This window comes from Ictalurus punctatus, chromosome 11, assembly GCF_001660625.3.
Source record: "Ictalurus punctatus breed USDA103 chromosome 11, Coco_2.0, whole genome shotgun sequence".
Lineage (NCBI taxonomy): Eukaryota > Metazoa > Chordata > Actinopteri > Siluriformes > Ictaluridae > Ictalurus > Ictalurus punctatus.
In genome coordinates, this window is record NC_030426.2 from 18,340,082 (window position 1) to 18,368,013 (window position 27,932).

Here is a 27,932-nt window from a genome sequence, read left to right on the forward strand (position 1 = left end):
ACTAGGGGAGCAAATACATTTTCACACAGGCCCAGTAGGAATTGGATAACTTGTTTGATTCAATAAATAACATTATCATTTAAAAACTGTATTGTGTGTTTACTCAGGTTGCCTTTGTTTTATGTTAGATTTTGTTTTAATCTCTGAAACAATTTAGTATGAGATATACAAAAAAACTGAAGAAAACCTTTTCACAGTACTGTATATAAAACTAACAATACCAACAGTGTGTGACTAAGATTAGTGGACAATGACGTATACTAGTAGACTGTTCACAGAAACATAGCATCATCAGTTAACCCTTATGTCGCACTTCATATAAAGTTGTGTGTATTAGCTATTGTTTTTGCTATAGACTGTTTATATTGCCCAAGAGGAAGTAATGAGTACAGCGCAATTGTTTTTGGTTGACGGTACATCAGTGATCTATTAGTATTTTTTCACCAGACAGTAAGGCTTGGCTTGGCAAATTAACCATGATCTAGCATGCTACTGCTATTTCAAGTGCCAAATGTACTTACAGTATGCACCCTTGGTGAATTTGGAAATATTTAATTCCCAGGTACCATGCTAGCCAACCCAGGATATTTGGGCAGAACTTAGTCAAAAAATAGTCAATTAATTGGTCAAATGCAATTTCATGTTTGCAAACAGTTTCTGGTTAGAATAGCGAAGCAAACTTTAATAGTAGCGACTGCCAACGTTTCTTTCTCTTTTCAAATTTCCTTTTCTTGGTGACTTTAGAACATCACAGATATAGTATAATAATTATTTATTTATTTATTGCTATTTAGCAAATCCACTATCTTCAAGTTAGGCCAAATCCCAAATGAATTTTTGTGTTTTTTTTTGTTTTGTGTTTTACTCGGAATACCTCTTTTAATACCTCACTAGCAAACTGTTGTCAGCCTCCATGAAACTTCATAAAACTTAATTTCACCAGGTTGCAAATAGTTCTAGGTACTGAGTTGTTACCAAGCCATGCCAGTGGAAAAGATCTATATGACAACCTCTAGTGAACATTACAACCACTGAGAAATCATCTTGCTGGTTAGATATCACAAAAACTTCATTAGATTATTACACTTACTTTGTCCTTAGATTCAGCCATTGATTTAAAACGTAGAGTGGTATCTACATGATTTTGCAAGGCCAAGTTATAATAAGCACATGTGCCAGAGATGTACATTAGTAGGCAGTAACATGTTACTAGTAAGATTTGCTTACCCGGTCTAGCCGTTTTGCCTCTATGTGCCTTAGGAGCTGTTGTCTCCAGTCCACTGGCATTTTGGAGGTCATGTCCTCTGGTTTCTGTGGAACAGGCCTCATCTTCATGTCAGTGTCAGGGCTCTTCTCAGTGCATGTACTAATATTATAATCTGAAGGCAATTTCTCTAGCAGGGCAGCCATGGTGGGGCGCGCAGACACTGGTCGAGCTTGTGATGCCCCATAAGTCTCTGTACTGTAGCTCCGCGCAGACAGTGGGCGTCGCTGTGTCAGACTCTTTGTGGGGTATCCCATAATAGGCTTTTTAGGTTCTTGATAAGATGAGTATTCCTCTTCATACCTACCATTCCTTTTGTGGAACTGGGAATCTGCCATGGTGGACAAGTTATTCTGTGCATCCATCATGGCTTTAAGCTGTTGGGGTCTGTTGTAATGCTCTGCCATTTGGTGCTCCTGGGCTTCTGCTACCCTGCGGAACAGTGCCATCTCTGTAGAACTTACCAGGGAATCAGCCCGTCGCAGGAAACCTGGACGGGATCGTTGAGGCTGGGCGGGAAACTGTTGAGGAACTGCATCATTAGTGACAGGTGGCTGCGAAAAGAACATTTGCTCCATTGGTTGATAGCCCCGGTAGCCTCGGGGGCTAATAAGCTCCTTTGGCAGTGTCTTGCCTGGTTGATTCACATATTCAGGCGTATTGGGAAATGGTGGAGGGACCCTCCGTTCTGCTTTCATCACATCCATAGCTCCTTGAGGGTTAAAACTTTGGTCAAATTGATAAACCTTTTTTGGGATAGCAGGTTTCTGCTGCTGAGATTTATTTGTGCAGAAGCTGTCAAGATCATCATCCAGCATGGGAGCAGACTGGCTCCTGGACATGCTCTGTTCAAGAGGTCCTGGGAGGTCAGCTCTGTCCACACTACCCTGATTCTCTATGCTAGAGCTGTAATGGTCCAAGGGAATACTGTACACCTTGTATGATCCAATATCAATTTCATCTATGCTCTGGGACTTCTTAAATTTTGACTTTACCTCCTTCATCATTGGTGAAATTCTCTCAGAGCTCTTGCTCATGACCATGGTGTTGCCCTTATTTGGTTCATTACGACCTTGAACATGTGCAAAGACATTAGGCTGACCTTGCCCTGTCCCTGAGTTTCTGGAGTCCAGGAATCCCCAGGCTCCTGATGAGGGGAAAGTGCCAGGTAGTTCACCCATCTCCTGCTCAAAGTCTTTGCGATCAGGGTTGGGGCTGTTTGCTGGGGTAATTTCCAGTTTGGAGGGGAACGCTGTACGATCTTCAAATGGGCTGGGAGTCCTCGTCCAATTCTGCCAGGGGTTTGAGGGAGGGGGAGGAGGCACTTCAGCATCAGGATTTGTACGGAAAGAGTGTGGTGTCTGCTCAAGCTCTAATGGGACCCCCATGATGCGGTCCTGTCTCATGAGAGGCCGTCGCCCATGTGCTGCTGAAGCACTACGAGGCTTTGTGCCTAGCATGGGGTTCCCACTACTGCCGCTGGGAGTATCAACTGGCGTCTCCTCTGCTACGAACCCGGTATTGTCATAGTGGGGAGCATCATTCCAGCTGTCGAAGGTGTCACTGAGTGGCCGTCTCTCACCCCGCTGCTGCAGGGTACTGGAGGGGGGCGTCTCTCTGTGGCTGAGCAGAGGCTTTGTTTCTATGGGCTTTGGGAAAGACTGAGCAAGTCTGAATAGAAAACCGAAAACAAAAGAAAAACCGAGGAATTGGACTTTTATAAAGGGCATAAAAACAGAAACAAGCTGTGTTATAGGTAATCTCTGAATTAAGAGTACTTGCTAATGCCTGGGGTGTTTAAGAGACGAGGGAAGAGGGAAAGCTAATTTCTAAGTTCATGATGAAGAGAAAAGACACCACTGGATTGTATCATTAATGTTCTTCACATTCTGCGTACATACTGGGAGGATTTCAAGATGATTTAAACACACCTGTTTAATATAATCAATGCTGATGCCCGTTTTGAGAAAGATTTTCAGTGATGCTACAGATAGAAGTGACGATTTTGCATTATCTGAAACCTAACAGATTTGAAAAAGACTAAGCGCCTCATACTTGGCATAATCACATCATGCCACACATCAGTGAAACGCTTATTTCCTGCTATATGTGTGTGGCATTATGACATATGTGTCCATTTTATGTGTAAACCTTATTAACCACTATTACTAGTGTAAAAAAAGAATGAGATCACATTGTATTTTTAAAAGTGTTTACATTTCTATATTCCAGAAACAAAAATCTCTTTCTAGATGACTTGCATATTTGACATTTTAAATGTTTATTCCTATCCCTATTTAAAAGGATATTACAGAGGAAGGTCTTCAAATCTTTATCTTTGTTGGATTTACATTAGGTTTTATATTGAAAAATGACAAGAAACTTTTACTGTAAGTCTTGGCATGGTGTTTTCTTGATTAAAGTATAAAGGACTGATATTCCATTATACTTCTCTGTACTGTTCTGTAGTTCCCTTGTGAATGTCCTCACAGTGACATTTAATTTTAACATCATCCAAAGATTTTTTGTTTTATTTAATATGAAAATTTACACCTTATCTGATGATGCTTCATTTCCATAAAAAAATCAACTGGCAGAGATTGATTGTTATTGTATTATGATATAAGATTATGCTATTCACCCACATAGTCCTGCCTTACTCTAAAGGTATGTAAGTATACAAGTAGGCTTGAAGCCTTAAGGATTCTTGTTAAATTCAATATGACATAAAAGGTGTCAAATTTATAGAAGTGAGACTAATTTGTTATGCTGGAATGTTAGTAGGTCATCATAGAATAACTACACAAACCTAACTAATACAGTATATGAGCTGTAATATCACTGAACTGCACAGGTGTGATCTCAGTTGAGGAACGCTGGCAGGCATGAACTTTGTTGATCGTTGCCAACCTGTTAGTCCAGTGGGTCTGTGATGGACCCTCTTTGGCAGCACTCTGCATGGAGCTGACATTGCCAGGAGGGTTGGAGGATCCAGAAGAGCCCTGCGAGGGGGAGTAGTCTGAGTAGGTGGCTGATGATCCACTGTTGTTCATGCAGTGCATTTTGTCTGGGTCTGAGTCATCGATGGATTCTGAATGGGATGAAATTCATATCAGTACTGTACACTTCATGTTCATAACAGCACTCTCTTTCTGCATTGGATTTAATTCATGTGCTCTAGTAGGTGCATGAGGAGGATATAAAGTGGTAAAATGGTCTCTGTCTCTAATTGGAATGGCAACAATACTCCTATAAAGCACCTCACCATAGAAAACCTCACCGTTTCACCCAGCATCTAATTATCCTGCAACATTCTCCTTGACTTTACACAATACACAGACATTGCAGAAATGGTAATATATTTCATATTTAAAAATACTGAGATCTAAAAACATAATTAGTTGATCTAGTGTGTTAAGAAAAAGGCCCAGAGATAACAGAAGCAAAATGAAAATACATTACATGTCTCTAGATGTTTTGTTCTTGGGTCCTCTCAAGCATACCTTTTTTATCTTTTCCCAGCAATACAACCTTTGGCTTGTACATAGGGGGTTCCACCAGAGTTGGTCTCATGTCAGAAATCCGGATATCATTAGGTGAACCTCCCATGGAATCCTGGGAAAATAAATGTCAGACTATCTCTCTGGTTTACTCACATGCATAAGTTAAATAAATAAATAAATAAATAGATTTGCACTGTAGTATCACAGGACTAAAAGCCCCTTTTAAAATAATTTGTAAACTATCTATGCGTCTGTGTATTCGTTATATATGTTTACACCACAGCGCTTGGTCAGAGGCTGTTGATTAATTTTCTATAACAGCAGCTCTGACAGTATTTCCAGCTGTAATTCGTTCTAAAACGTTAGCTATAGAAACAATTCGTTCACAGGGACTTGAATGGAAGAAATGCTACATAATCAATAAGTCTAAGAATAAATTGTTAAAACATATTATTAAACAAATAAAAACATAATTGTTCATATAACGAAGGTTTCTGTAATAAGCAATTTATTTAACATTTATAGAAGGAGTCTCCAACGTCAGCACATTGTAACAGTAGGTAGGTTCTCAGACAAGGAAGAGTTTTCAAGACGTTGCGTTTCTGGCTTCTCAGAACATTACCACTTGTGATTTTTCTCATTAACTTGAATAGAGAGAGAGAAAAGAAGTCATAACAAGAGCTAACTTTGCGTAGCAGACGTTGCACAACATTGCATTCCATAATATGGTTAAAAAGCATGACGGTGTGTATTAATAAATTAAAAATAGTTGTAATCATTAGCAAATCACAGTGGTATGAGAAGGAAAAAAAACACTTTGGGACATGCTGTTATAAGAAAATAAGCACCTTCAGCGTGGTATTGCATCACATCATCTTGCCATGGATTATTTTCCAATAACAGCATATCCTATCATATTCCATTCCTTACATACTGAATATGTTCTCAGATTCATGTTGCACTATTATATGACAAAAATAATGTTTTTAAAAAGCCTCATAATCGTCTAGATAAGGGATGTAGCCTTTAGGTTTCATTTGTATAAGAGGTTTTGTTTTTTTCAAATCTGGAAATTATATATTTTTTCAAATCAACTAGAAATGTTGACTATATATGTGAGAGCAGAACAAAAACAAGAGCTAATTAGATCTTGTTCATGGTATATACTGTAGGTTGAGGAATTCCCATTAGGAAAAAAAATGCTCTGAAAAAATTGATTTTCATTTGTTGATTCAGTAAGACTGTGTTCTAAGATCAGTACATATCGTGTTTAAATATTTATACTTACTGAAATGGCATCCATTTTTCAAATGTCATAATAAACATGAAAGTGTTCATGATCTGCAGCAAGACTTATAAAGCATCAGTTCATAGTGAAAGATTAACTAATGCTTAGTTCTTCCTCACTCATCCAAAAGAAGATAAACAGCAGTGGAAAGACCACAAAGGAAATGAATTTATCAAATTTCACAACAACAGAGGCCCTGACTTCACTCATTCAGTGAATTCATCTGTTAAAGCATATTTTAGCAGCAGATTGAGGTGTATTAAAGATGAGTATTAATACATCACAGGTTATAAAACCTCGGAAACAATGATGTGATAAGAACGATTTCCCAAAGGCTTTCATTAACTGCACCTTAACAAAGACATAAATCTCAAGTCAAAACGTTTATTAAAAACAATTTATCATTCACTTTAATGATTCAGAGACTCACATTCTTCTGTCACAGTCACGTTCATGCTTCGGAAACACACTGATCAGCCCCCTGAATTGAATCTGATTATACAGGATGTCCGAGTCTGAACGTTTTTGCATGTTTAATGTATAAACTGATTTACTTGGTATCTCTGTTTCAGATATTGCTGTTGAAATACTGCTGGAGCCAACTGGCCTGTGCACTGACCTCACATTTTACAACACCTGCTGCTGTACACTGGATGCACAGCACAAACAGCTGCAGAGCAGAACAGACCACACACCATCTGATCACCTCCCACCTTCCTAAACACATCTCAGTTCTCTCATCTTGTTTCGGACCATCGCTTCTCATTTCTCTTACTCATTCACAGCCTCAGGTTATTCTGTCCCAGCATTCCATACAATATCTCCAAAACCTTGTAAGCCTGATTTATGCTTCCTTCTGAACAGTTCTTCTGGGGCCTTCAGCGAGTTGGAAAGAGGCAGAATGGAAAAGTCACACCAAATCAAATCTAAACTGCCCGGTAAAGACATGTGAAGTGTGGCAGGAATAGGTGCGAGCTCTGACCCTGTCTCACATCCTCTTTTCAAACACATTTATCTCATCATGCAAGGGGATTGAGTAAATTTATTAGGGGAGTTATTAGCTAGGGAAGGTCGTGACCTCTTAAGGGCTCGTGTGTGTAAAAACCTGATAATAGCCGTATAAAAATGCACAAGCTAATTTACATGATCTAAGCAGGACTGTACTTTTCAAATTAGCAAAATAATACGCCCTGACTGTTTTGCATATTTGCCTTAACAAATCTGCAGGTTGTGGTATTTATATTTAAAAGTGTAAAATACAAGGCGGTGGTGCATGCAGATTGATTCATTTAACACTTGCTTGAAATATGTGTGTGCAAATTAATAGTTGTATTTTTTTATTTTATTTTATATTCAACTAAAAGATAATAAGCAGCTCATTAATTTTTTTACTGACCAAATTGACCACAGCCCAAGTAAGTTCACCAAGTAACTGCTACCAAAAGCGAATGTATCTTTCCTGAAGAGAAGTGCCATTTCTGCTGGGTGACGTTAATTTGCATTTCTGACTACTGCTTTAGTTGAGAAAGCAGAAAAGCATAGTTTTCATATATCAAAAATATATGTTGGCACCTCAGTGTTTTCGTTAGATATTGGGATCTTAGTCCATCAAGGGGTAGCCGTGTATATGTTACAGAAATTGTGTAGACTACATTAAGAAAATTAAACCTTGTAGTGTATTAATACTTCTTCATTACTCAATTACTTCTTTCTCACAGAATCAATGTTTTTGTTTTTGTAGCTTCGATACATTTTAAATGAGCTGGCCATTCAAGTTTAAATCGTAGTACCAGTCAGAGATGAGTGATAAAAGTGTTCCCCTTTAAACAACATGTCTGCAAAATTCGAAAGCCTTAAGCCACACAATAGCCATCATGTTAAACTACAATACACTGTCAGCAATTTATCTGGAACATGCGGTGTGATTCTGTACTGTACAATCTCAGGCGCCAAGAACAAAACGTGCATTTTCACCTATTTCTCTTTTTCCTGTTTACTATCCGCCCTCATGTTTGATGGACAGCTAAGAATCTCTGTTCTGAATGCTCATGGCTTTCCAAAGTTTGTTTCAAATGCTTCTCAGAAGCAGCTTGGATGAAACATAAACCAGGCTTTAGTGACTGCGGCCAAATTAATATGCTAATGAGAGCTAAAATCAACTGCAAATAAATAAATAAATAAATAATCCATAAGCAGCATTCAATGTTCTTGCCATGCCATCACACTGGTGATTGGAATGGCAGCAAATTCTTTCACCTCTTACACAATATGACTCGCTCAAAGCGAGTAATTTTTATTTAGACAGATTTTTTTTTTTAAACAATGCCTATATTTCTCCTTCTTTTATCTTCCTAGTCTTCTCTCGCCTTAAAGAGAATCAGCTTCTGTTCAATATATCACATTTTTCAGGTAACAAGGTAACAAGTCACTCCACCAGTAAATTGTCTGCTGTGTGGTCTCTCAGCCACTTACTATGAGGCAGAAACAGGAAGAGGAAGTAAGGGCCAAGCTTGTATTCTCTGGCTGTTGAGGCTTGGGAACGATGCGATGTAAAGCAATCTAAGCAAAACAAACATACATACACAAACACATACAAACAAACACACAAAATGGAGGATTTTCTATGGAGGTCTAGAAAGAAAAGAATGTGTAAGAAGCATGGGGTCATGACCTCAGTCCTCCCAGCGTCCCATAACCCATTCATGTGGAACATTATGCAGTTTCACTGCAGGGTCTCTGAGACTGTGAGTGGTAGCACTGTAAGTTGTAATGGACACAACACACAAATGTGTGTAAATCTACACACATAGTATAGTTAATGCACAAAGCATAGAAAAGCCTGGTGCTAATGAATGCACATGAGTTTCTGTGTTCACACGCTTTCCTTTCTTGAGCCTTTTGTAATTTTACTGCATTAGTTTGAAATCAATCCACCATCTTTTAAAGACACTTTTGTTTGATTGTTAAAGCTCATGTTTAATCACATTATGGTAAACTGACATTTATACCAGAATCCAGTTCTTTTTGAGTCCCTGACGAGATCATAGCGGCAGTTTTACCCCATATCTAGCCGATATGTTTGGTGTTCGAATTTAATTCTACATGAACAATGCCACTGTAAACAAAGCAACAACCGAGTTTTCAGTACTGTTTCTAGAAACTAGAGCCTGAATTTAAGAGAAATGCACATCTACACATGTCCATTATTATATACGTAACTCGCAATGCAACCTGAGGATCCTCTGATTGGACTTTTTTTTAATCTCATTTAGGATTGCTGCAATAGCCAGTGCTCACGGTGTAATATCACTTACCCAGCGCGGCACTGCCCCCACCGTCGTTTTGCCTTTTTATAGTAATAAAAATCATTTAGTTCAGTTAGAGACCAGATGCTACAATTAAAAACTGAACGCGTCTGCTCATTTCAGCATGAGCCGAACGAGTCAGTGTTGCAACATAGATCAGCAGGAGTCAGACTTCATTTATCACGTGACGAGAGTGAGGCGAGCCGACTGACACGACGATGGCGGAAGATTTGGTTTCAAAAGTTCTGTGTTTTATAGAAGCGAGTTTGTAATAGTACTGTTTTGTAGTTGTTGTGTTTTTCATTAAGACTAATAATGAACCCACCATTCAAGCAGTTGCCGGCCCCGAATTGCTGTTATTTCGAAAGCGAAAGTGAAATGCACACGGCGGCAAGGGCATTCATAAGCAAGGGGGAAAAGCTACTCCTCAGACCTCTCCTCAAACCTCTCCTCAGACTTTTCTTCAGACTTCTCCTCAGACTTCTCCTCAGACTTCTCAAGACTTTTCTTCAGACTTCTCCTCAGACTTCTCCTCAGACTTCTCAAGACTTTTCTTCAGACTTCTCCTCAAACCTCTCCTCAGACTACACCTCAGACTTCTCAGACTTTTCTTCAGACTTCTCCTCAGACTCTTCCTCAGACTTCTCCTCAGACCTCTCCTTAGAATTATTCTGAGATCTCTCCTCTGACTTCTCCTCAGACTTCTCTTCAAGACTTCTCCTCAGAGTTCTCTTTAAAATTCTCCTCAAGCCTCACCTCAGACTTCTCTTCAAATATCTCCTCAGACTACTCCTTCCACTTCTCTTCACATTTCCACAGACCTCGTACTGATCCTCAGACTTCTCACAGATATGAGGAGCAGATTCATGGTTTTGTGAAATAATTTTTCTATAGTCATGTTCAGTTTATAGCTTGGTTACTTTATTGTCTTTTGATAATTGTGTGTATAGGGAGCTAACATTGTTCATGTCTATCAATTGGAATAATAATCAAACCCTTGTAATGGAGTGTATGAAATCATTTAGTTCAATCATGAACCTTGTTTCCTATAGTATTCTATGTAGTGTTCCTGATTTTCTAATGTAGAGAATAGGGATTAGGATACAAATTCAAACACAGTGCATTATGTCAGAAATGTTTAAAACATTGCCAGAACGTTTTATTTATGCTCTCACATCAGCACCAGTAGTTTAGGAGACCAAAAACCAGTATCAGTAGTTTAGGAGCACAAAATACAGTGTAGTTTCCAAGGCTTCAGAAACACACTTAAACACTAGCCACCTGATCATGTAAACTCCAGTCTGAGGAAAAGCAAAGTCGTTTACCCTTGTTTCTCAATGGGAAAACTCTCAATAATGAATTGGACTGAAACCTGAAGCCTAGCAACAGGAATTGTGGCACCTCTAAGCTTTTAATGGTTACCAATCAGCAGGCTCGGAGTGCACTTGACATTTTGGACTGACCTTTTTCTCTGTTTGTTCAATGATCTCAGCTGCAGGATGAGCAACGGTCTAAGGAGTATCAAAGGATCAAATATGTGAATGTGCTTCTCAGCCTGACCTGCAGGACCACCTGTCCTTACCCAATACAATTTATCTTCAACACAACTCAATTAAATGTGGAAAATATATCCTTAGTAGCTATTTTACCAAAATTCCAACACATGCTCTAATGATTGTAAAACAAACAAATATTTTTTTTTCCCTGCAAACGTAATTCAGCAAATGCTTTGGGTCTGTGATTTTGAAGCCTTTGCTCAGTACATGTAGGGAGGGTGCTACTGAATTTATCATTCTCATGACTCCTAAACAAAGCAGCAGTTCTGGCCTGGCCATCAGCAGGTGGCAGCCTTTGAGAGATGAAACGTTCCCATTGATTTCTGCTCACTTCCTCCCTACAACTCATACGCCAATGTGTTAACTTTTGATGAACACCTCCTGACTTTGTGTTGTGTATGCCAACCATTATAGCACAATGACAATACATGTCTGTTAAGAGATTATAATCAGAGGCCAAACAATTCTTCCCAGGCATATACTGTTTTCATGATTAAATGTATCCCTTTAATTGGGAATGGCAGGTTAAATCTTGAACAGGAATTTGAACTTGAAACCATAGATGTGAAAATGTAGATGCCACAAAAACACAATATAGTTTTCATTTTATATGAGGTTTGATACAAGAGTTTAGGTGCTGACTTAATTCAATTCAATTAAATTTTATGTGTATAATGCTTTTAAAAATAGACAATGGCACAAAGGAGCTTTACAGAAATCTGGATGTGGATTTAGATCACTATTGAACAAAGCAGAGGATACAGTGCAAGGAGAATCTCCCTGAGGTGACATGAAGAAGAAAGCTTGAAAGGAACCAGACTCAGAAGAGAACCCATCCTCTTCTGCGTGACACTGGATAGTACGATTATAAATCATTACAGTATACAGGTGTAGAAGAGTAATTGCAAACAGTACTAAGTTTATTGAAGGAGTATAGAAGTGAATAAAAGTCCTGGGATAAGCAGAACTTAAAGTGAGTTCACAGTTTAAACATTTTAATACTCTTTATCTTCTCTTTATCTGAACCTTTTGGCTAATGTTCTTAATATTTGTATATGTGATTATGAGATTTGTGATTTTTGTCAGGCTGTCAGGTATGATTTGGTTTATCACGACATAACTTACTGGCTATGGGAAGCTTGTAAGTCCTGTTCTATTTGTCTATGCTATTTGAATTGATGATAACTATATTGTAAACATATGTTTACATAATTGTACATAAATCATATAAGTTCTGATTCTATGTTAATCATAATTTAACATGTAATTGCTGATATCACTGCCCAAAAAAACAGTTTATGCCCAAATCTCATCCTTGCTTCAGTGGGTAATCTCACCTGGATACTGTAGACTTGTACCTAAGCACCGCTGATGTAATCATGAAAACTCCTATACAGTAATTATCCCAGGACCCATTCACAATGCAGTCATACTGAACATACTGTAATGATCTATAATCCCACTATCTGGTTTCAGCCAGAAGATGATGGGCTCCCTTGAGAGTCTGGATCCTCCCAAGGTTTTTCCCCATGTGGTCTCGGGGAGTTTTTCTTCACCACTGTCGCTCAGCCTTGTTCATTAGGGATCTAAATCTGCCATATTGCCCTTATTGAAATCAGCGGATCACAAGCCAAGTTATACCTGATTTTATCAGATTAGACCAGCATCTTTCCACAGCATTGGCTACAATAGATTCTGCCCATGTCCTATGCACAGTATTACAGTATCAAAATGTGGCATCTTTTCTTAGATCTATGGTTTAGACAGCCAGCTTTGCATTACTGACAAAAATACAACATATTTCTTGAACAGTTGACAGATTTATGTCCTTCACAGTGACACTGTCTGAAATGTACTTTTAAAAAAGTGTACAAAAAGCAATAGTAAAGAAAAACAGCTGTACCTCAGAGCTCTCGTTTAGATCCTCCTTGTCCTTCCGCTTTGGGATGTCAATTGCCGAATTCATGATGACACCTTGCTCTGGTAGAGGAGGCTTGGAGAATTCTTGAACATCTCTCTCGGTCACCTGCCAACACACAGCGACTAATCAACAATAATGAAAACATGAGAGTAACCTAAAATAAACTGTGTAATTCCACATATTTAAAATGGTCTACAGTTGTGTTGTTACCACAGAGGGAGATACTGTACTGTACACCAAATCGAGGTTACCTCCTTGGGTGCCATGGGCCATTTGGGCTCATATGCATCTGTGCTATGCAGCTCCATGTTGGTGCCTGAGGAACATTTATCTGTGCTCAGAGGGTGAGTGGATTTCCCCACCATGTTCTGCACTGACTTCACCATGTTCTTCAGGTCCTCTGGGTAAGGGGTGGGATATCGTTTCAGATTAATCTCAACCTATAGTGAGGATGAGAGCGAATGAGGTAGAAATTTGGTTCTTTGAATAATTTGAATAATTCTTTGGACCTTTATAAAAACGATCAAAAATGACTGCATTCAAATAAACATTCCACATAATAATTCAACATTTCTACTTAATAGGAAAAACAATGATCATTTGTTTAAATAATCTACCAAGTTTAAAAACAAACAAACAACCTTTTCTGAATACTAGTATTTTCTTATCAAAAGAAATAAGAAATTTCTTATGGCAAAATTTTGATACCCCTCAGGAAACTGTCATCCAGCAGGGACTGCTGTTGACCATGTCGTGTTTCCTTGGGTTAAAAATATACTAAATGGCCCAATGTATGTGTATTATCCATGAAACTGGGGGGGGGGGGGGGGGGGATACAGCGGATACAGAATCTGTGACATAACATAAAAGTGTCACATGTCTGAAACAGTTGGAATCTTCCCAGGAATTGGACACACAAGCACACTAACCCACCACTGATGAAGACAAAGTTCCCAAACATCAGTTTTAGAATTGCACAGTTTAGTTGATTCTTGTGGTTATCAAGTTTCAAAATCAACTAGTATACTCAACCTCCATAACAAAAAGCTGTTTGGAAACATTGCAAGAAAGAAACATTTCCTAACAGCTTCTCATAAAATGGAGCACCTAAACTCCAGAAAGTATCAGATGAAACCAAAATCTAAATATCTGGTTATACTATCAGCATAGAAAAGCGTCTGATATCCCCTGTAAAACATGGCAGTGGTTCTTTGATGCTTTGGAGCTGATTGTGGCTGGGGTTCCAGAGCTCTTTGGAAGATTGATGCCATCATGAATTCTGCTAAGTACCAGTGTGTTATTGTGTGTTATTTCAGCACCAAAACCAGTTGCCTCTTCCTGAAGGTTCAAACTTTGCCACAGATTGAGCTTTTGACAAGATGATGAGCCAAACGTACTTACAAATCACCACAGAAATGCTTAAAGAAACACAAAATTAATTATTTACAATGACCATAATAATCTTCAGATTGTTTTTACGTGAACTGAAGAGGAAAGTCTACATGTCCAAATCTAATAATATAAGAGAGAATGAAATGTTTTCCGAGATACTCTACATGTGTCTCAACCTTGTTAGAGATTAAAGGAAGAGACTTTAACCTGTGACGTCTTCACCAGTGAACTAGTTAAAACTGTGTTTAAATAAAACACCCATGTTTGATGTCAAAACACTGGGTGCCAATAATTCTGGAGTGCACAAAAAATATTTGATGTTAACAAGCCTTTATGAGTGTATCCACGCAAGCACTGAGACACAAAAGAAGTCTAGGGAACCTTGACTTTTGCAGAGTTGTCCTCCTCCTCTTTCTTGTCCTCAAAGTCAAACGCCACAGTCATCCTCTGCTGCCTCTGTTCCTCCCAGAGAGCGGGGTTGAAGCTGTCGGTGTCTGACTGGTAATCTGCAGAAACGTCATGTTCAAAGTGAGTTCTTAATACACAAAGACCATCAAACTCAAATTCAGGAATACTGATGTGATGTGGAAACATTAGACATGCCATTGAACTTTTCTTCACCTTCATCATGCCGTGGTTGCTGGGGAAACATGTAGTTTGTAAGTACTCTCTGTTTGGTCTCAGGATGAGCTTCTGTTTGCAGGGGGATAAGGGCTTTGGACTGCAGGGGATCAATGGAGAAAAGACATTAACTATCAACAACAGAACATCAAGATCATTTTAAATCCCAGGAGCAACTGGTTTAAATCACTCAACCAGGCTAAGCCCCCCTGTCTTTAAAATATATATTTTTTAAAACAACAACAAAAAAAACATCAATATATTGTTTATGGAATCCACATCAAATTATTTAATATTTCTGACTTTTGTGGAAAAAAGCTCAACATCACAACTAATTCTCATAGAAAAATACAAAGAATGGTATGAAGAGATGAGGCTGGGGCTGATTACTTTCTAGCCCAGACTGTAGATTCATGCAGCAGTAACAGTCATGTCGGGTGATTACGCAGAGTGACACACACACTCTCTAGATTCCATGTACATCCACTACACGTCATCAGCATTGCTTGAAAAGACACACTAAAAACGCATGTCCCGTGCCAGTTTGCATGGTTAAAATGTTCTTTTATACTCAGTCAGCTCCACATTTGCAAGTATTGCTGCATGATGACATGCCAGGCATTCACAATGCTCTGTTCTTCACCGTTTGAGTGTTGGTTCCAAAAGAAAAGAAAAAGGCAAACGGATTAAACATGTGCCTACCATTTTACAAACCTGAGTGCACAAAAGTGATGCAAGGACTCGTGCAACTGACCCACAATGCAAAAGGATTTTTTCATACAATACAAACCTACAATTATGAGCACATCCCCAAATGAGCCCAAAATCAATCCTGAAAACACCCCAAGTCACATGTCAGATAGTAAAAGCTGATAAACAAGCACCTGATTGTCAGATAGCCAGAGTGCAGCCAGATCTTTCAGTTTAGTGAAAGTGTAGGGAAGATTCTTCAATCTAACAAAAAGAGAATTCAAAAAGAGAAGAGAGTTTAGAAGATACCAATCACTACATTTTCAATACATATACATAAACTTATACATACAGTACTGTGCAAATTTTAAAGAGCAGTAAAGAGCAGTAAACAGTAGTAAATGAAAGTCAATATTTGGGTTGACAAAAAATAAATAAATAAATAAAAACAGTTTCCAGTACAGTTAGTGCAGTTTTACAAGGAAATGAGCTGTAAGTTTTATTGAGCATCGTACAGAACCAGTCACGGTTCTTCTGGAGACTTTAACTGTCGCATTCGCTTCTTATTCTTGCAGCAAAACCCAGCAGCTTTTATTGTGTTTTTTGTCTGAAAACATGTTGTCTCTTAGATAATATGCTGCTTTCTTTACTGACAAACAAACATTCTTCTATAACATTTAATTTTGTGCTAGAAAACTAATAAACTAATGTTTGGGAATCGAAAATGTTTTTTGTACTGACTCGTAATATAGAAGTCATAAAATAAAAATCTATAACAAAAGTTTGAACTAAAAAAAAATAGGGAGCTTAAAACTTTTACACAATACTGTATATTTAATTAAATATAATTAAAAACAGTTGTAGAAGACATAAATCCAGAGTATTTATGAACCTTAAACAGCTGCTGTGTGTTAGCTGATGGTTGGGTTTAATTAGTCCAGGTCCAGTGCAGTATGATCAGTGCACCCTGCACTTCACTTATAAAGAGCTCACTTAATTAACCTGCGCACAGACTACTCATCGCTACTGCATTGAATGTCTGACTGAAGAATATGAAACACCAAACACAATCCGCATTGTTAAATAATACAATATCACAAATCTGTTGAATTCTCGAATCTGATTGGTCAGAAGGTTTGCTGATTAACTTTCTGTAACTTATTTTGACTTATTAACTTTAGGACAGAGGGAAAAATAGAGACTGATGAGGGAAACACTACTGATAGCTATTATAATGTAAGTACACATTCCACAACATTAAATGTAACTATAAATGGTTAAAAAGTAGGAAATGTCTTTGCTTAATACATTAAAAATGTCATTTTTGGTCAATTTCTATGGTATAAGAAGAATAAAACACTTCATGATGGGCTGTTATTGGAAGATAATCAATTGATTACATTTTTTTTCCATACTTGATCAGTCCCCATATTATTTTCAATGTGTTTATGGAGAATATATATCAGCCTTCGGTTTGTCTTTTCTGACAAAGAAATGACTATTGGTGAGAACTGTGTAAATGTCATATCAGTTGAAATTCATATAAGTACAAGAAGAGCACTGGAGGTTACCTATTGTCACTGAGATTGAGAACACGCAGCTTCGTCATCTGCCCGATTTCATCAGGCAGAAATTCCAGCTTATTGGAGCGCAAGGACATAACCGTGACATTCTTGCAGTTTCCAATCTGCAATAAAAGTGGAAATAGGATATCTCTCAAAATGTGAAATTTTGTAAAAGCGTTTTTTCGTTTGTCCTCATCTCTCTCTCTCATTCTCTCTCTTTCTCTGGCCCTCTAGTGTCTTCTCTCAAAATAGAAATGACAGTGTAATCTGTCATTTCTGCCAGGATAGTGGGGTTAGTAAGGGGCAGAGAGAGAGAGCGCGGGGGGGGGGGGGGGGGGGGTGCTTTAGAGTGACAGAACTGCTCTGGATGAAAATAAATGCAAATGTCCTTTACTTCAGGACTTTTTGGAAATAGAGAGAAGACACAGAGATGAAGCCACAGCTACCAGGCTCGTATCCAACAGCATGGAGACAGAACCTTCTGGAAAAGCTTTGATGGAAGATCTGGCATGAAAAGGTGGACTTCTGGGGAACAGCCAAGCCCAGGCTCAGGTAACACACAGACACACACACACACAGACACACACACACACACACACACACACACACACACACACACACACACACACACACACACACACACACAATAGTATCCCTCAGTGTATTCGTCACATGTAACAATGCACAGTTGGAACAGCTTCTCTTTATAAAGAAACATTTTGTAAAAGGTTATTTAAAGACTCATCAAAAGTGTTTCTAGGTGACACCACATCGCTTAATCCTTAACCGAGAAGTAGGAAAGTTAATGAGGTGGTGTGGAATCTTTTCATCCCAACTTAGCAATTAGTGCTTTATTCAAGGGTGCAATGACAGACTACAGTAAAGAGCTTAAGATAATGCAAACTCTTTCTCTCACCTTAAACCTGAGACTTTCTAACTACGGTATTTAATAACATAGCCCTTTTAATAAAATATATTTATGGTTACGCAATGGTTTTACATTATATATATATATATATATATATATATATATATATATATATATATATATATATATATATATATATCAAGTCTGCATGCTTCATGTTATACCTTTGTTTTATGAGCAGATAGAACAGAAAAATGAATAAATAAGCCTTTCTATCCCAAATGAATCTTTTTCTACATTAGAGAAAGCAGCTCTAGTACCACTCACCTCTCTGGGCAACTCTGTCAGGAAGTTCTCATCGGCCGCAAAGGTCCGGAGATTGTGCAGGTAGCCAATGGTTGGGGGCAAAGACTCCAGTTCATTACAGCTACAGTCAAACTCCTCTAAGAGCGATAAACTACAAAAACAAGCCCAGAGAAAACTGCTGTGGTGATTAGAATAACTTCACACTATAAAACTACAGTACCAATCTATATAAGGACTATACATACACTCCATTATTACATGTTCTATATTACTGTAACGATGAACATAATCATTTGACCATATTAAAGTCAGAAGGTGCTTTTTAAATATAAAACCCTATCTGATGAGATTAATGATTGAAGATTTTAAGCTGTATGTCAAATAACTACAAACAGCACATTATTTTTTATTTACATACAATAATAAAGGTATAAAATCACAGCTAATCTTTATATCCTATATAAAAACACAATTTTTACATGACAACGTGCGCAAGATTGAACCATAATTAAGTGTTCCCCTCTTTATTAAGACACTAAATCATTTGTGTTCTAATTTACAGATAAAATTATCCTAAAGGAAATAACGCGATCACACATTCATTCTAGTGGATTATACAAGAGCATCATTTTTAAATCCTGTGATCAAGAGGCAGTAAACTGTAATGAAGCATATGAAAGTGCTGTGAAGAAACCACATACTGTTTAATATATAATAATATCTACTTAAAAAAGATCTGAGGGTATCTAAAGGCCTGGATACACTTAGCTGTGTGTACTCAGATGGAGTGGTTGTCTTTAAGAGAAATCTCAGTAAGGCATCAAAGCTACAAAGACACATGCTGGGAAATGTTGAATAAAGATGGATTATGGGAACCCTTATGCCATAAGGTGTGCAGCTGTCATAATAGCAAGCAAGAATCAGGGTAGTTTTTTAATGAGAATTATTGAAAGCTCATTTTTATGCACATGTTCGTTGATTAATTTGCTGCAAGGTATTTTACTGGTGTATCCAGGCCATGAGACATGGGTGGTTAAATGATGACTTTGAGAATGAAATGGTCAGTCTGAAATTCACCTTTGATACCTCTAGTGCTAGAAGGTCATGTGATTAGAGGTCAGTTTTAGAAACAAACAATACTTCAGATAACAAATACTTGTTGTATACTTGTTATATGATATATGTGACTTCAATGAAACTTAGCTTTTCAGTAGCACTGACACCTTTGAAATATAAGTTGGCTTGAAAAGGCCAACTTGTGGTCCTCAGACTACATTATTGTTACTTCCCCTTTCAGTCTGGTTTGTTGTAATACTTTTATATAGCCGTTATTTTGACAATGTGGGCCATATTCAGAGATTGTGAACTAAGTTGTGCTCTCTGTGTACAGTTTTCAACCACTATTTTTAATATTTATTTTTTTTTGCAATAAAATGTACTATAAAATCAGAAGAGTTAAAAAACAAATACAGTTTATATAGATAAAAATGTTTATGTAAGGTAATTACACTGCAAATATTCATTAGTAACATCTAATAATAGCCTAATACATAGTACCTTAATACATAGCAAACATTTGAAGTTTTTCAGACGGCTGACAAGTTCAAGGAAACAACAACAAGTGTCTTAGCAATGTGTTGGGCCAATACAAGCCCCCAGAACAGCTTCAAAACACCTTGGCGTAGATTCTACAAGTCTATAGAAATTTTCTAGAGGGTTGAACAACATTGTTGTTCATGTTTCCTCAATTACTGTTTTGATGATGGTAGTGGAGAGTGCTGTCCAACATTCCAGTCCAAAATCATCCATAGATGTTCAACTGAGTTGAAATCTAGTGACTGTGAAGCCATAGTATATGATTAATATAATTTTCTTTCTCATCAAACTATTCAGTGAGACCTCATGTTCTGTGGATGGGGGTGGAGTTATCCAGGAAGATACCATGCCCATCAGGATAGAAATGTTTCATAGGATAAAGGTGATCATTTGGAATAACTTTGTATTGATTTGCAGTGACTCTTCCTTCTAAGGGGACAAGTGGACTCAAACAAGACCAGCAAAAATAAATGCCCCCCTTGTAAATTTGCCATTTATGCAAATGTTCCTGTAAATTTGCCTTTTATGCATATTTTGGCTTAATTTAGCAATCTGGAATCTACCAACATCTACCAACTGGGTAATAGCCTTTAAGACAGCATTTTGATACCACAGCAGATCCTAATAATAATACAGAAGCAGGCGAAGTGAAGAAAAGCATGTGCAAGAAAAATGCACTTACATGCTAGGTCAGAATTGCATATCATTGAGACGTGACTCTGTTTTTGGTGAACTCACTATTTTTCATTATTACCTCCTCACTATGAGCACTAAACTCTGAATATGGCCCCATATAACCAAACGCATAAAATCCTGTTTGGAAATTCTCCTCTCTCCTCCATTTTTACAGCCATTCCTTCACTTCAGCATGCTCAACTCATTCACTAAAGCATTTCGCTTAGTAGTTCTCTTTCCGTATAATTTAACTTTATGAGCCCCAATGAAGTACCCACATTCATACGCTATTCTTTCCTGCAGCTTTCTAACATCTTTAACTGTACAGTATATGTCATCTCTGCATGTCTGCAGTCATGCTGATTTATACCAGGATTCCCAAAACTTAAATTTGTTTCATATACAGTGACCTTTATAAACTTGGTCTTTTCAAGCAAACTTAAAGTACTTAATCCTGTTTACTGTATATACCCTAATCCGCCACAGTGTTTACTGAGCCAAATGCTTTGCATTCCTAAATCAATTTGCCTAGATACAAAATGAATGGAGTAATAAATAAATCAAACAGCAAGGTATTGCATTAGACTCTGCTCGTAGAACATTTAAACATGATTAACAAAAGGAAACAATTTCTCTCCAATTCCCAACAGCTGTAATTAGAGGGCTTTTTTTTTAACCTTCCAAGGGTCAATGTATATTTGTCATGATAAATAGAGTCATTAGCATGGCATTTGTACAGCAGCCCATCCCAGCTGGCCTTTCATATGCAAGGCTTTCACTGAGACACTTCTAGCTGCACATACAGGAGATGCAAACATGTGCCCTTGCCTAAATAAACATGCTGTGGCGGACGTGTGGGGAATACGGGCGCTTTGCTGGTCTACTTACCCTAATTTGGCGCGTGGACTGAGATGCCCATTTTAGATGCATGTTTGATAAACACAGCACACAGAACCGACCAATGACAAACCAAGAAGAAAAGTGCATGGAGAGCATTATGCCAGGAATGGAGACAGTTATGATGAATGGGGACGGCAGACCTGCTAAGGGACTTGAGCTCTGAGAGAGCTAAATCAACCCCTGAATTTCTTATCTGGCTTTCACTTAGAGTTCATAAAAAACCCCGTAAGAATGAAAAATGTAAAGGACATTTCCATTTTAGAACTCTTTTATTTTTGATTACTTAAGTACAGCATATTAAAAGTGCATTGAATATCTTGATGTATTGCAATGATTTATTAAAAGCCTGTACTATTAAAACAGGGAATTAAATAAAGTGATATTGTAAAACATAAAAGAGTGTTGTGCTGTAGGAAAACATTGCTTAATGGACTTTTGATCAAACTGATTTAAAACTAAAAATTAAAAACGAAACTTCTGTCTAATTCTACTTGACAAACCCAGAGAGTTTGATTTAATCCTTAATCTAAATCTCCTGATTCGTGTTCATGTTCAGGCACAGAACACCGTTCTCAGTCGAAATATTGCCAATCAGTGTTTTCTCACAGCGCAGTTAGAAGGTATAGCATAGCGGAGGTGACAGACAGCTGAGCTGAACAGTCGCAATGTTGAACATTGTCGCTGTCAAAATCTCTCAGTAATGTACAATCTAAATTAATAGGAAAGGGAAATGAATGCCTTGAAGAACACAAACCAATCATCATAAAACAAGTCTGTTTTAAATGGGCATGACCCAAAAAAACAGCAGCTGAGGGATGTACAGGGACTTGGATCTGAGTGGTGCATAAAGTAAAGGTGCATGTGGTCACTTCCTGTCTTGATATGGAATGAGTGTGTGCAGCTACTCACCTTCCGATGGTGTTAGGCAGTGAGGTGAGCTGGTTGTCATCAACTTTTAATGTTGTTAACTTTTTCAACATTCCTATGAAAGCATAAAAAGTCAAATTACTTCATTAATAATCAACCATTCTAATCAAACTCATAGTCCTAGATCTGTAGCGCAAAAGGAAAATTATGGGAATTCTATACGGTAGGCACAGTCTCTCACACACTGAGATTATACTTGGGAAATCGCTCAGGTACACTGAAATGGGTCCAGGTACATTCCATCTTAAAGAGTTCTATTTATTAAGTTCAGGGAAACATCAGAGGAAACATTGTGACATACTTCTTTTGTTGTTTGACATGAATACAGCTGGATGAGAGAGAAAGAGCAGAGAGGTGAAGGTGTAGAGCAGCAATAACATCTGATGAGAGAGAAGAACTGGATGGAGTCGCTAAAACATTCTCTCTTCCTTTCAATGCTTAAATGTTGCATCTACTGGATTAGTCATCAGCTCATGGACGTTCATGGTGCTCCAAATATTCACATACTATCATTTTCTACATGACAATAGCGATGTACATGATGATAACCAACCATCACCAAAAAAGAGGACAGGACATCGAATTAAAGTCGTGTTGCTTATAAAACAACAACATGGACCAAGCTATTCATCATTAGTATGCCTTAACTCATTATAAACACGTCAGTGTGCCTTAACTCAGTATGCAAAACTCAGTTGCCTTCTTGCTGACCCACTCATAATAAGCTGCTTTAATTTAGTAATGCAACACATTTTTAATTTGCAGAATGCAACTGATAGATAAGTAAGGACTAACACATGACAGACTGTGTGGTTAACCAAAAATAATCCCCCACACCACCACCACAGTGATTTGCAAACGACTATAATGTTTAATTTATTAATTTATATACCACACAGATTGTAACGCTTTATAGTTAGATTTAATGTTGTGTAACGTCCAAGAGATAATTTAATTCCTGTTCTCACCTACGTTATAGCCACGATAAACAGTCATTACCTCACCACACATCCTTTCTTTTTTGTTTGATTGGATCTCTCTCGCTCAATTGGATCACTCTCTCTTACTTGAGTGCGCTGCTGGTGGTTATTTATAAGTCATGTATTTCACTGTAATGGTGTGTTGTGTATTGTGTATATAAGATGTGTAAGACTGTGTATTTTTTATGTTTGGATAGAAAATGAAACTGTCCTCACCTATCGTATCAGGCAGCTGCTGCAGCATGTTAGACGAGAGCAGGAGGTCCTCTAGAGACTCGCACCCAGAGATGTCTGCATCAAGACTCTCGATCCTGTTCTTGGCCAAGTCAAGATAGCGCAACTGCCTCAGTTTCCCTATAGACTATAGCGAGAGACCAAGAGAGTTGCCAGGTGTAATTAAAACACATTTCTCCATAGTTCTATCATTGTCCATGACAACTATCTAGCATTCATAAGGCATTTTCAAAAATGTATGTAAATTATCCCATTTATATTTTATAGCATACAATAATAACTCTGGTGGTATTACATCAACCTCAACATTTTGATAATAAAAATAATAAAATAATAAAATAATTAATATAAATAATAAAAATATATTTTAATATATTTAAATATCTTTATCATTTTGTTGTAAACATTGACCCGCAATCCCTCACTAGTATCCAACCTTAGGATATTAATAAAAGAATGGGACAACATCAGCATACCATATTAGTGACTACAAATGCACATGTTCTATGTGATATTATTAAACAATGATTTCTGACATATAGAATAGAATTGTCATTGTTTACTTCTGACTAGGCAAGTCAAAATAAAAGCCACTCAGAATTAAGGTAGCTGTGATACCAAATGCTTACAAAGTGTTTCAGGCACTTTAACCAGAGTAAAGAGACTACCATTTATATTTACAGCATTGTAACATATACTTCAAATGGGTGTTTGGATCCAATTATAATACCAAAGAAAATACATGCATCTATATAAGTAATTACTGAAATTACTGAAAGATCTATTGGTTTGGACCTAGTATGAAAACCATGACTTTCTTCATCTAAAAGAGCATTACAGAGAGCGTTAATGTATAACTGGCCTTCACAATACAGATAACATGAAAAAGTAAATTTACTAGTGACACTTATTGTGTTCTATATGGGTTGTGCTGTATTTGCCTGTGTTTTATGTGGTTGTACTGTGCGTGACTATGATGTGTGTGTGGTTTTTCTGTACTGTATGTGGTTGTGCTGTGTGTAGGTATATTATGTATTGTGCTTTGTTTAGCTGTGCCATGTTTGGCTGTAATGTGGGTGAACATATTGTGTTTAGCTGTGCTATTTGTGACTGTATTGTGTTGTGTGTAACTATATTGTGTTGTGCGTGACTTTGCTGAGATTACTGTGTGTGGCATGTATGACTTCTGTGTAGGAGTGTGCTCTGCTCTGTGTGATTGTGCTGTGTGTGACTGTGCTGTTTGTGACTGTTGTGCTGTTTGTGACTGCTGTGCTGTGTGTGACTGCTGTGCTGTGTGTGACTGTGCTGTTGTGACTGCTGTGCTGTGTGTGACTATGCTGTTTGTGACTGCTGTGCTGTGTGTGACTGCTGTGCTGTGTGTGACTGCTGTGCTGTGTGTGACTGTGCTGTTTGTGACTGCTGTGCTGTGTGTGACTGCTGTGCTATGTGTGGCTGTGCTATTTGTGACTGCCGTGCTATGTGTGACTGTGTTGTGCTGTTTGTGACTGCTGTTTGTGAATGTGATGTGTGGCTGTGCTATAGGTACCTGTGTTGTTTGTGACTGCTGTGCAGTGTGTGAATGTGTTGTGTGTCACTGTGCTGTACTGTTTGTGATTGTTCTGGGGCTGTGCTGTGTGTGACTTTGCTATGCTGTGTATGACTGTGGTGTGACTGTGAGTTTTGTGACTGTGATGTGAATGGCTGTTTTGTGCTTACCCCTGGTATTGTCTGTAATGAATTGTTGTCCAGCCACAGCTCTTTTAGGTTATGAATCTGCTCCAGAACTTCTGGCTGAAAGACCAAAAACAGTTGATAAACACTGTAGATTATATCATGACACAAAAAATGCATGAAGACCAATAACACAGCGTTCTAATTAATTATTATAATTTCTAGTCTGAACACTGCCAGTTGCCATCTGTTGCTGGGGGACAGGGAAACTGCACTCGGCTGTGATGCCAGGGGAAAGGAGGGACAATAATGGGCATTCACTCCCTCACAAAGCCATGTGGTGTGTGCTCTCTCTCTCCAAGCTTACTGAGCCACTCTGCCACATGGCAGCAGGAGTGTGTGCAGCCTTCACTCTGTGAGGGAACTCTCATGTCATATGGAAAAAGACTTATAGGGACTGGCATTGGGGTGAAGATCAAATCATGGGAACAGCAAATAAAAAATTTCAAATATTCATTTTAATGTACAATAATTATATTACAATGTATGTTCAGTCTTCTTCTGTTTCTATTCCCATGACAGTCCCCTATAGATAGATCAAGATCTAGATCTTGATCTAGATATAGATCTAGATATAGATAACTAGTACAGTACATTCTGTGTCTAGTGTAAACCTCTTTAAAAAAGGAACATGTTGTTTCATTTAAAAGCAATTGTTTTGTGCGTCCCCATGATGTCGTCCATTGAACAGATTGGTGTAAGGAACAGACTCCAATAGCGACAACACAGATGCTCAGTGGAGTACAACAAGCCAGCAGAGCAAATGACTTCATCAGATTCCTTTTGCTCCATTCATTGCTCATTATGTCTTTCAGTGTTGAGATGTTTTATCTGATGTGGCTCTTTTGCTTCTATCTATTGAGGCTGGGAATTGTGAAACAGAAGTAATCAGTCTGTCTGTGTCTAGTGGTCCCAAACCAGATGTTTCGAGAGCACCATCTTACAGCAAACAAACTCCATCTGAGAGAATTGAAAACACATCTTCATTTGCCTTGAATACAGAATCATATTCATTCAATTATAAGCTGCTGAAAGAGGAAGCCACTATTAATTTAACACTGAAGGTTACTAGTTGTATGGGGCCTTTGCTGTGTTGAACGCCTCCTATGTGTGTAATGGATGCCTGTGTCATTTTGTCTTGGCCATGGCTATTTCCTGTTCTTTTCTTGTTTTGAACTCCAGGATCTGTGCCCTCCAAACCTCCTCAGCATGGGCCATTGCAATTAAGAAACTTTCTGCAGTGCAGCCCCACAGACCAGGCAGCATCTGCTCTAATCCCAGTCGGCTTTTGCACTGTAACACACAGCTAGAGCCAATCAGTGTCTCCTCGTCATAACTTCCCTCTCAGGATGTGTGAGGATTATTAGAGGGAAATGCAAACCCACAAAGCAATACACACATTTCGCCAAAACAACTACTACTGAACATACTGACTAGTATAAAATACTAATCCTAGGATATAAACTCCTGTCTAATGTTTTATCAATTGGAGCATTCATAGAACATTTGTCTGCCAAATATTTTCATAAGTGCCTATGAGTTATGACAAAAAAAAACTGAGACAAAATCCCACAAGTTGGGGACACATCCTGACAACAGTGCTAGTCCACTGCAGTGCATGCATACACATTCATTCACTCCTAGGAGAGAACATGCACAGTCCACATAGACGATAAGCCGAGCTCAGGATTGAACCAGGGACCCTGGAGCTGTGAGGCTACAATGACACCATGGCATCGCTGGGAAAACACTTATACATGGGATATGCCATTGTATGATTGATCATGTTTTATTTAAAAGTGCCCAAACTCTTAATAAAACTGTTGTCGCACCCTCAGAACCAGTTTTAGTTCTCTATCTAGAGAACACATTTTTAAAAAAAGTTTGCTTGCACCTCTAAGCCTAATTAGTCACATCTGGCTCACTACCAAAGGTGAAGTAATCTAATTTTGCGTAACTCAACTAAAGCTCCGCCTCTCCATATATCAAGGACAGGACACTTTCACAGTACTCAGGTCCTACAAAAAGAACCATGGCTGAGGTAATGATGAAAGTGCCAACAGCAAAGGTCAAACCTGCCTTTCCTGAAGTGGGACAGGCAGATTGGAAGTCCAGACAGCGGAACTATTAAGTGTCAATGGGGTTCTCTCATTACTCCCGGGCTCTAAACAGTAAAGCACGCTTATTGCAATGCCAAACCATCTGTTCCCTTTGGAAGCACTGAAGTGAGTATGTTTTTTGTTTTTTCACCCAAGGACAAAGTGCCCTGGATAGTGCAAACCTGCACATGATTCTGATTGGGGGATAAAAACAAACTCTGGAAGCCATTAAAATTTTTTCTTTACTGTCGGACACTGCAAAAATGAAATGTCTGAGTCACGCTTGGTTTATTTGCTCATTTGCTCAGTATTTACTTACAGAGTATTATACAGAGGACTTATCCTGTAGAGTAAAAAATGCAGTCACACATAGAATGTTGTTATTCTTTCTTTCTACCTTTTATTACAGCTCTGTATATCCCCGAGTAGGATTACTAATCTTCAAAACTGTATAAACTTCTACTTTTACTAATTCATTAATCATTACAGTATATCTCTTTTTTTTCCCCCA

The 27,932-nt window shown here is 38.1% G+C and overlaps 1 protein-coding gene across 1 annotated transcript in view; it reads right to left on the reverse strand.

The window, feature by feature from the left end:
• The window catches only part of lrrc7 (leucine rich repeat containing 7), a 47,316-nt gene that overhangs the window by 10,557 nt on the left and 8,827 nt on the right, over nt 1-27,932 (reverse strand). Inside the window, exons 7-21 of the mRNA XM_047158476.2 lie at nt 25,308-25,382; nt 23,574-23,718; nt 22,360-22,432; nt 21,439-21,456; nt 18,301-18,430; nt 17,112-17,227; nt 15,735-15,804; nt 14,851-14,950; nt 14,611-14,735; nt 13,089-13,277; nt 12,820-12,942; nt 8,528-8,614; nt 4,768-4,879; nt 4,175-4,355; nt 1,228-2,935 (exon numbers count right to left, since the gene is read on the reverse strand). Of these exons, the coding sequence (XP_047014432.2) occupies nt 1,228-2,935; nt 4,175-4,355; nt 4,768-4,879; nt 8,528-8,614; nt 12,820-12,942; nt 13,089-13,277; nt 14,611-14,735; nt 14,851-14,950; nt 15,735-15,804; nt 17,112-17,227; nt 18,301-18,430; nt 21,439-21,456; nt 22,360-22,432; nt 23,574-23,718; nt 25,308-25,382 (3,252 nt within the window). The remainder of the gene's footprint in view (nt 1-1,227; nt 2,936-4,174; nt 4,356-4,767; nt 4,880-8,527; nt 8,615-12,819; nt 12,943-13,088; nt 13,278-14,610; nt 14,736-14,850; nt 14,951-15,734; nt 15,805-17,111; nt 17,228-18,300; nt 18,431-21,438; nt 21,457-22,359; nt 22,433-23,573; nt 23,719-25,307; nt 25,383-27,932) is intronic.